The following is a 10,548-nucleotide window of genomic DNA, read 5'->3' on the forward strand; positions in this document are numbered from 1 at the left end:
CAGAGAAACCCTGTCTCGAAAAACCAAAAAGAGAAAAAAAAAAAAAAAAAAAAAAAAAACAATGTACAAGCCAAATAGTGTTTATAAGATAGTTCATAAGAATGTGGATACATAGCTAAGGGTATTTGCAACCTTTACTACCAGCACTCACTCAGGAGACAGAGGCAGAAAGATTTCTGAGCTCAAGGACAGACTGGTCTACAGAGCAAGTTCCAGGACAGCCAGAATTGTACAAAGAAACCCTATCTAAAAAAAAAGAATGTCGATACATTTGCATTAGAAATTCAATTAATTTTATATTAAAAGACAATTAACTAAGCCATAATAAGGAATATATTTATTATTGTTGCTTGTATGGCTTTTTATAGTTTCTAAGCACACGTGACACTATGAAGTCATAGTCCTAATGCTAAGAGGCTATCTGAAACCCTAGAAATGGCTCTCTTTATTAAGTGAATTAACAGGATATTCTTTGGGTATTTACCACAATCAACAGTAACCTCGATTTGCCTTTCTTGCTCTCTCTAACTCTATGGTTAAAGATAATAGAATAAATGGATATTTAGAATTAGCCTTATTACATTTTAGCATTCTGAATTTTATGGAAAAAAAAACACATATGCCACCATAAACTGGCTATTCCTTTTTACTGACAGGCTCTTGATTTCCTTTGCATTAATATGGGCTACAATACACTTCATTCATATGGCACTGAACACCGTATAGTAAATAAGCTCAGGACACTAAAGTAACAAGTAACAGTATGGTTTCCACTTAGTAGACATAATCACAACTAGGTCAGCATGTTTTACATTAATATATTAAGTCAAAGATGACTAATACCTTCAAATGAAACACATACTAACCCTTCAAAAGAAACTTGTCTTTTTAGTATTTCAGAGAGGCAAAACCTGTGCCTTATAGGAGGAACAGCATCTGTTCAGCACTTTATAAATGATTTCTTATTCCAATACTGTAGATAAGATTCAGTGTTTCCGTTTTACTAATGAGAGAAATCTCAGCTTATGTATCAGTCAAAGTTACACAGTTCATTAGGGGCAGTTACAGAAGACACATATATTTCCAGAGTTAGTATTTTTCCTCTAGAATAAAAACTCTTAAGAATTATAAGGCCAAGTGATGTTAATAAAACACATATAAGAAAGTACTTTGACTGATTAAAATACTTTTAGAATTCATTCAGAAGGAGGAAGCAGTGAGGCCAATTCATTTCAGAGATGGGGCTACAATAATGTAAATTAACTATGATCCTGAGTATATTTTTGCCCATATTTAGATGTTTCTAATGAAGAGAACTATGCATCAATTTACATTCTAGTGAAAGTTTCCTTCCCTCACATGGGCCAGTAACAGTAATAATCTTCTAAGTTTCCCTGGTTTTCTAATTACTGCAGTAACCTTAGCAGCGATCCTTGGTGTGAGTGCTGCAGATGCGGGAACAGGAATTGCCTCTATAATCTCCTCCCAACAACAGTCTNCACAGCTCACCAGGCTTAACTATGCTGTGGACAGAGACATTCGAGAGATACAAAGAGGCCTAAAAAATTTGAAAGATTCTTTAGTCTCTCTGTCAGAAGTAGTTTTACAGAATAGAAGAGGCCTTGATTTAGTATTCCTNAAGGAAGGAGGACTCTGTGCAGCCCTCAAAGAGGAATGTTGTTTTTACACTGATAAGACTGGCCTAGTTCAAGATAGTATAGACAAAGTTAGAACTAGCTTAGAAGAAAGAATGCGTTATAGAGAAATGCAAGAGTCCTGGTATCAAAATTGGTTTTCTACTTCTCCTTGGCTTTCCACCTTGCTCCCTACCATTCTGGGACCTTTCCTGGGCATTCTCCTGCTCTTGTCCTTTAGCCCCTGGACTTTTAACAGATTAACCAGTTTTGTTAAATCTCAGATTGATGCTGCCTTGAAGCCAGTTGCAGTCCACTACCATCAGGTGGACACCCGAGATCCCTCTGAAGACTCCCCCTCCACCGATGCAGAGAGAGCACCTGGTGGCCTCCAGTTTTCCACCCTTGCTGCAGATGANGAANNCTCTTGGCTCCATAGGCTATGTAGATGCCATTATTAATCGGGTGACTCACTGGCTCCTATATCTTGGCTGAGGGCCATAAGCTGTGAAGCGAACTGATGAGGGGATGATGAGTGAGGTGCTGTGGGTCAGAGGCACATCCCCGGCTGCAAGGATGACTCAGAGACGGGTAACATCGCTAATCCCATGTGGATTTAATCCCGTGTGGATTTTATCCTGTGTGGATGGCATGACCTAAGACAGGGCCCTTGCCCACCTAGGACCTAAAAAGGCCTAGTTATTGGATGCTGAACACAGGTGCACACCTCATAGACTAAGACAAGGTGCTTCACCGACCCATTTTCTACAGCCACCCCCCAATTTTTAATAAATTAATAGGGGGGAGATGTCAGGGACCAGGTTGAGAAAACCCAGGCATCCTACATCCCGGGCATCCTGCAGCCCAGGCATTTTTATAGCATGCAGCTGTGAGCCATATAGTTCTTTGTCAGGAGCCCTTTCCCCTCTCTCTGCAAGGCCATTTCGTGGGAATCAGCAAGACTCTAACCCTAAACAAACATCAAGGACTGTTANGAGAGTCTTCCAGTATTCCAGAGCTGCCCGGAACTGTCATCTTGGGCTGAGGACTGGAGCTTTGGCACCGGAGCCGAGGGGAGCTGCTGCCAGCCAGGCTTACGATAGGGAACCGCCTCTTCCTCTGTAACTTCCACCTCTTCGAAGTCTGAAATTTTGGACGCGGGTCTCAGTTCTTACCTATCCTACAAATTATAATGAAGGCTAAAGTCCCAAAGCCTATACATATATTGAGAGCAATTAATTTGAGTTGAATGATGTTGCTAGTATTTATAACTTGATATTTTACAAAAGTAAAGTGGCTATCTAGAGCATAAACAATATGGCTATCAAACACCATGGTACCTATAGCAGAATATAAATTTTATAGGTATTATTCATACCTGCACCTCCGCCTACACTCAGAATCTTAATTTCTGCTTTTTCTTCTCCAATCCTGAAAAGCAAGCAAACACATAAAATTATACAATTTAATAGCATGAAAGGTGCGTTGCCTGCCAAGTCTTCCTATCAAGTCTATTGATAAGCAAAAGAATTTATTTCTGTTTCTCTTATTAGCGTGCCTGAAAACACAGGAGAAGGGACCCTGGCCAGCTTGAAAGTGAGGACCATGGCTCTGGCAGGCCTTGTCCTTCCAGCTAACCACCAAGGCCTGTTCCCTTATTTGGCTACTTCCTTCTCCTGAGGCTGATTACCAAGGCCCAACTAAAAAAGTATTTAAGTCCAGCAATCAAAAGCTCCCTTTGGTTCACCTAATTAACATGCCCGAACAAAATGTACTACCACATCCTAGCCCATTCTAACACAGGCCTCCCCTTTTCCTCTTAAAAATTGCACCTGTAAAGTCATTTACTGCTATTTTTCTGCTTGAGTCAGAAAGCAACCACTTTCCTTCCCAGCTTAATAAAGGATTTCACTGTGAAAATAGGTGTTTGGGAGTGGTTTGTGCCTAATTCTGGTTTAGGAAGGAACACCCAATATGCAGAGGGTCATCCTCAACAGGCTCCATTCCTTTCTTGAATCTGGAGACATGCTATAAACATCTAGCATGTAATAAGTGGCATTTCTTTGGAGACTAGAAAATAAGAATGCACAGCTTTGTCAATCTCTGTTGACATTTTACACTGACGATATAAAACCTGGACATGGATAAAGACTTGGTGGTTTATGCTACCTTTATAATGTCTTTTCCTCCTTTGTGTCTTCCTTTCAATAAACAAATATAAATATATATTCCTAAGAGAAAACATATATATGTTTATTGTATGCCTCTCTTAGGAATTATATTTCAAAAAAGAAGTAATAAGATAGTGCTTTCAACTTAAAATCAGAGTGTATAACTGAACTCTCATAAGTCTTTTACAAATTCTACAGCCAAAATTCTATCTAGACTGGATATACTCAGAAGATGGGAAAGGGGTCATCATTGCCTTACCCCCCACCTCCTTCAGTCTAAACTGTAACATTAAAAAAAAAAAAAAAAAATCAAGGATCTGGCTAAGCTAAGGGATGAATGTGTACTATCTAAACTGAAAGTATTGAGAAAGTAACCCATAACATTTGTCTCCATTTAAGAACCACACCTGATTGAAAAGAAGGCTATAAGGCACCAGCTCCAGGAACAGACCACAAAATCCAGAAACAAGGTCATAGAACATTCTCCCAAAAAACAGCCTGGGGATAACCACAAAAAAAATGAGTAATATCTTATCTCAGGATGGGTCATCTGTGCTGGGCAGCCTTATCTCATCCTAGGGTTAAATGCTCATGACATAGGAATGCAGACCACTGACCAACTATGACACCCTAGTACCCACCAATGAAATTTTAGATCACCTAATCCTTCTGGAGAGTTCCTCTGGCTCCCTATAAGAAGCCCTACACACCTTTGTCTGGGGTCACTATTTTGAAAAATGGTTGACCCCCACATGGTGTTTGTTTCTGCAGAATAAACACTCTTTGTCTTTGCATACTAAGTCTGGGTGGGGTTTTCCCTCACTGATTTTTAAAAATTCAGAGAAAGGTCCAAAGGAGTAAGTTATAGTTTCAGATAAAATTGTCTACTTGATATCTGTTTTAATATTTTAATGGTTTTAGCTTAAACATGTCATACATGTACATAATAGGTTTGGAACAAATTCACCTACCGTTCCTTCCCCTGTAAGTCTTCCTTTCTCTCCCCACAACTACAATTCCCTCCTAACTTCTTGAGCTTTTGTTGTAAAGCCTAAGTCCACTTACACTTAGTGGTGCCTGTGAGTGCATGGGGTAGAGGGGTGTGGAACCAATGATCTAATTTTCATAACCTTTATCCTATTATGTGTCAATTAACGAACCTTGTTACGATACAAAATATAAGGCTAGGGAAATGGCTCAGTTGGTAAAGTGCTGGACAAAAGGAGGAAGAAAAAAAGACATAAAATTCTGTATTTGTCCAACAAGTCTGCTCTGGCTGGGCAGAAGAGCTACCACAGGGGATTAACTCTACAGAGAAATTCAGACAGCATAAGACAAAACAAACAGCAGGGGATTTTTGTTGCTTGTAAATTAGCTCAGCAGTTAGGCACTTCTTACTAGTTTTATATAGTTACTTCTTGCAACAATTTATCCCCAGACTTGACTCTCTTCTGTTACCTCAATAATGTTTATCAGCTTTGAGACAAATTGAACACATTAATCAAAAATTAATCAAAAATAAAGGAGTTTGTAAGGATAGAAATCAGTTTCACTGATAATGGTAAATTAATCTTTTTTTCCAGAATCATATTAATAATACTAAGTTGAAAGGAAAAAAATGGTTTTGGGGCGAGTGACAGTAACAGATAAAGGAGGTGCATAGAATTAGTGCTTCTCAAATCGCATTCTGGAATTACCTTTATCTGATCCTAAGGAAAGAATACCAGAATCTATTTGGGACTTTTTAAAAATACATATAATTCAAAAGGAGCTTAGAAAAAAATCCAAGTTTAATGATTTGAATCTTTTTTCCAAATAAGGTTGGGTTTGTGCCTTTAAAGCCGACAAATAGTTAACACTTAGCCTGTGCTGCCAGCTAAGCCGCACAAATCACTCTCGGTGGTGTTTATAGCACAAACAGAGCTGCATAAGCAAGGCCAGCCAGTTTAGGCAAGGCCAGGCAGCAGCAGGCAGCAGCAGGCAGCAGCAGGCAGCAGCAGGCAGCTATGGTTGTTTATGACTCTAATCCCAGGGCCTCCTCCACCTCTGCCTACCTCATGGGCTGGTTGCCGGTTAGTCCATTGAAAAAATGCCATATTTTTTGTTACCTTGCTATTATGCCCGGAAGCATCTTATCCATGAATTCCTGCATGCACTGGTGTTCCGTGGAATTATTTAGAAACCTCCGAAAAGATTCAACGTATCTGCCGTGGTCAGAGAATAAGCTCCTCATGCAAGGTGCCATATTGGGTTCTCTAATAAAAACAAGGAGAGAGTTCCGTTTAACTTCCTCTGTTCCGAGTTCCTTCTTTTCCCTCTTTCTCTCTCTCCCCTCCCCCACCAGTTTCCTTAACCCCGGCGTCTCCCAAACCGCTCCAAGTAAGTAAAAAATTAACACATGAATAAACGACAGCACTTAAATCTGCCTTGTATTTGACCAACGCTGAAAACTACCAAACAGAGCCTCCTGCTCCCACCCCTGTTTGTACAGGACTTTCCATACTTCACACCTTGCAGAGCTGTAAAAGCATTCCAATCCTGGTTGTCGGTTTTGTTTTGTTTTGTTTTGTTTTGTTTTTTTAGTTTGGTTTTGTTTTTTGTTTTTTGGTTTTTTTTTCCCCAGCCGGGGTCACAAGTAAGTTACAAGTAAGAAAGGATTTTTTTTGTTTTGCTTTGCTTTTAAAGCAAAAGGTCGGTTAGTTTTTAGACTGAGCAGGGTTACTACAAAACTATGCATATAACTTTCGGAAACCTGCAGCAGCTAAAATCTATTAACCTACCAGCAGCTGGCTATGTGTGTTTGTTGTAGAGAGTTCTCTGCCTTTGTGTATCTTAGCTTTTGACCCTTAAGCTCAACTGCTGATTTCTTCAAATATTGATCGATTTGTTTGAACAAATCAGGAAAAAAAAATAAGTCAAGGAGGAGCACAGGAGCTGTAAGAGAAATTTAAAGTTACATGAGGTCTTAGTATTCTCATAAAAGGATTAGCACAGGCACTTCTCATTTCTGAGCCTCCTAAAACTGAAAGTTCCCTTCACCCATTCAGTTATTTACTACTCACCTAAAGTTCCAATTGTATCTCTACATGGTTGTTAGCTGATAGACAGGAGCAGAAGCCAGGGAGTACGTGTTCTCCTGAACAATTGCACATAGGCTTCTGTTTGCTTAGATGGTTAAAAGTGTGCTTATGCATTTACATTAACGTTGGTTACTTCCACTAGTGAGGTGTTCTGTAATGTCACGGGCTCTGAATCTTTCATTATCAGGTGTCTAAGTGTCACTAACAGCAGAAATGTTTCTGTTGAGGACTTGCATGCCAGAAATAGTGCAACACTTTCAAAATGTAGTCTGAAAATCACTTTTGTCTGTGCTTCCGTGAGCTTCCTCCCAGTACTGCTGGGAAGGCTGAGCTCAAAGCATGGCAGTGAGATGTGGAAGAGCTGGCAACATTTTAAGGATGTTTTAAGCCTTAGCATCTGTGCTTTCATAAAAATCTTTACATTCAATTCAAACCCATTTCCTTCTACCTCCTAGATAGTACTCCCATTCCAATTTGTCTAAACTAAACAAACTGTATCCAAATAATCTTGAAAGGAAAAGACACAAATGCTAAATTAATCACACACACACACACACACACACACACACACACACACGAGAAGAAATTCTTTAACACCCAAAACTTATGGAGAACTTCCAAACATTACCTTTCAAGGATGTTTTGAACATTGTTAAGACTCTTAATCCAAATTATTATTTTGATTCCCAATTTCTTTGTCTAAACTTAAACTCCCAGTAACAATGCAGGGACTTGCTTGTTTATGGTATCTTCAATACACAGAAAAGATCATGCTTGTCTATGACTGTTGGTATCAGTACCTCTGAAACTCCTGATATCACATAAGTGCGATCCACCCACCTGTTGCCAAGGCAACATCCACCATATTCCCAGAATCTACTTGGCTCACCTCCCACCTTTACCTGTTACTATGTCACCACCCATATACAAAGGAAGGCCCCTCTGATCTCTCCCCCCCCCACACACACCTCTTCTCTTTCCGCTGCCACCTTGCCCTTTTCTCTCTCAATAAACCTCATTTGGCCTGGTGTGATCTTTCTGGACTTGCATGATGATCACAGCAATGACTGTGCTAATTTGTTGCATGAAAATTGTAAATATTAACTGTTTTCATTTCATCTCATTGACAGTATATGAGAATAAATGTTCATTCTGTTAGCTATTTGTATTTCTGCTTTGTGCAGCTTCCATTCATTCCCATGCTTCACATTTCAACTGGATCCTGATACTTTTCTTTATATGTATGTGCTCTTTATAAATTAAATATGTTAATCTTTATATTTTAACAAGCATTTTTCTCAATATAACATTTACCTTTAAAAAATAAAACAGTTTTTGAAAAACTTAAAATCAAGACTCAATATTATCCAAAAGTATTATGTTCTTATATAATTAACTCCTTGATTTTTTTGTTGTTATTTTTGTTGGAGAGACTCTAGTTTATCCTTTAAAAATGGCACTTGTAAATAAGCATAGAATGCCAAAGGCCGTCTATTCATGGATGCTACCACCCGTGGGACGCTGGGACTAGAGCATTGTTTCACTAGATGTTCTGCTTACTCCAAGATCTTCCAGATTTCATGAAATTCTCTACAAAATATTGAATATGTAGTAAAATAATTTATAGTGCAATAATTCAGGATTCTTATCCGTGTGTTTATATGTTAGCATTTCAAATTTTTATATAGCATTTTCACATACTTTCTTCAAATACAAACTACACCTGTGGCATTTTTATGATTAGCTTTGTACCAAAAGTGAATCTTTTTGCTTTTAGTATGACTTGCATTTTATTAAGTTTTGGGTTCAGCAATCACAACTTCCGTTTAATATTTCACAGAAAATATTTTTCTGAATTGGTAAATGGTATGTAATTTTCTTGGGGGAAAATGTCTGGTTGGAGTGACTGAATGTAGAGACTCCTCCCTTCCCTTTGGAATATTAGATAGAACATTTATCACTGCAGGAACTTCTCAATGATAATAAAAATATTATTGCCTTTAAAAGTCTTTAGTACATGAGGATGTACTGAACTTTAAACTTTTCAGACAAGTTTAAAATGAACTTCAGATTCTTATTTATTGCCTAACCAAACTGCAGTTCCCATCCCATTACCTACCATTTATTGAACTCTGATCACACTAAAATACCTTATATACATTATCTCACTTAATATCCTAACCGGGGTATGGAGTTATTGATATTATTAGATAGGACCCACATCCTCTAAGTTATAAAAGATCACATGACATCTAAAAGAATAAATTGTTTGATACATTATTTTTCTTAGATTATGCTATATGACTTGCTGTTCTGCACCATTTCAATATGAAGATTATATTATTTTTTCCCAAAGGCAATTAAAGCATTAAGAAATGGAATATCCCATATTCCTTAGCGTATCCTATAGGCAAGACAGACTGTTGGTCAAAGATTCTGTGGCAAGCTTGCTGTCAATGTTACTCTTTGGTAGCTGAAAGAATATTTCCCACAGCAAAGATACTAGAACTTAGCGTACGCTTCACTTCTCCACATTTAGTTAACTGTGTGGATGTTGTTCTCAGCAATGAAGCCTCCACTGTCAGTTTGTGGAGAGTAACTTTCTGTCATAAGAATCAGTGTGGGGGATTTCCATGGAATCCCCCTTGGCCTATAACTCAAAAGAATACAACTGGAAATCTTGTCTGGCTCTAAGAGATGGTTAGTTGAGACTATTTATCCCTCATTAGGCTTCCTCACTAGGATCATGGCATAAGTTACAGTTTCCATTGCATTAGGTTTCTACACAACCCCAATACCTCCCAGTTCCAGCCTTTTCTCCCCACACTTGCTCCCTCCATCCAATCTCATCCCCACTTCATCTCTCCTCCTCCTAGTCCAACCATAAAATCTGTTTTATTTACCCTTCCCAGAAAGAAACATACATCTGCTCTAGATCCCTTCTCTTTACTCAACTTCTCTGGGTCTAAATATTGTAATACAGTTATCATTTACTTTAGAGCTAATATCCACTTATAAGTGAATTCGTACCATATTTGTTTTTCTGGGCAAGGGTTATCTCACTTGATTCACTCATTTGGCTGAAAAATTTATGTTGTCATTTTTTTTAACAACTGTATTTTTTTAACATTGTATAAATGTGTCTTCTGGGTGGCACCAGTCTACATTGGGCTCAAACTCGGTGAACAGTGCCTCGATCCTAGAGGACTTTCCACACTCCCCAGGCACTTTAGCAAACCCAGGATCTTAGGATCACCAGTGATTAGAGCACCGCATCTGTTCCAACACCACCAAGAGTGACTGGGACCAGCAGGACTCAGGGATGCAGGAACCCCACCCAAACAAGTGGCTCAGGGTTCCTTCCAGGAGGCCCCAGTCTACCTTGGGTGCAAAGTTGGTGGAGATTCCCACAGTACCCAGAGGAGGTACCACCCCCAGGCACTCTAACATGCTCAGGATCTCAGGATCCCAGGATCCCAGGATCCCAGGATCCCAGGATCCCAGGATCCCAGGATTCCAGGAGCTTGGTAAGACAAAATCTCAGGGTCTCAGAGGCATCATGACTCCCAGGAACACTGACACACCCAGAATCTCAGGATCACAGGATCACAGAATCACAGGATCACAGAGAACGCTGGACTCTGAGGAGTTTTGACTCAAACA

The 10,548-nt window shown here is 39.1% G+C and overlaps 1 protein-coding gene across 3 annotated transcripts in view; it reads right to left on the reverse strand.

Annotated features, from left to right (window-relative positions):
• Positions 1-6,886, reverse strand: part of Hnmt (histamine N-methyltransferase) — a 37,737-nt gene extending 30,851 nt beyond the window's left edge. Inside the window, exons 1-3 of one of the 3 annotated variants that reach the window (XM_021194564.1) lie at positions 6,586-6,647; positions 5,914-6,060; positions 3,013-3,065 (exon numbers count right to left, since the gene is read on the reverse strand). In XM_021194564.1, the coding sequence (XP_021050223.1) occupies positions 3,013-3,065; positions 5,914-6,050 (190 nt within the window). In that variant the 5' untranslated portion in view covers positions 6,051-6,060; positions 6,586-6,647. Of the gene's footprint in view, positions 1-3,012; positions 3,066-5,913; positions 6,061-6,221; positions 6,297-6,585; positions 6,648-6,867 lie in introns of those variants that run through there. The other 2 variants (XM_029536927.1, XM_021194565.1) reach the window with 2 other exon arrangements.
• Positions 6,887-10,548: the final 3,662 nt, after the last annotated feature.

The sequence above is a fragment of the Mus pahari genome, chromosome 3, assembly GCF_900095145.1.
Source record: "Mus pahari chromosome 3, PAHARI_EIJ_v1.1, whole genome shotgun sequence".
NCBI classification, from domain to species: domain Eukaryota; kingdom Metazoa; phylum Chordata; class Mammalia; order Rodentia; family Muridae; genus Mus; species Mus pahari.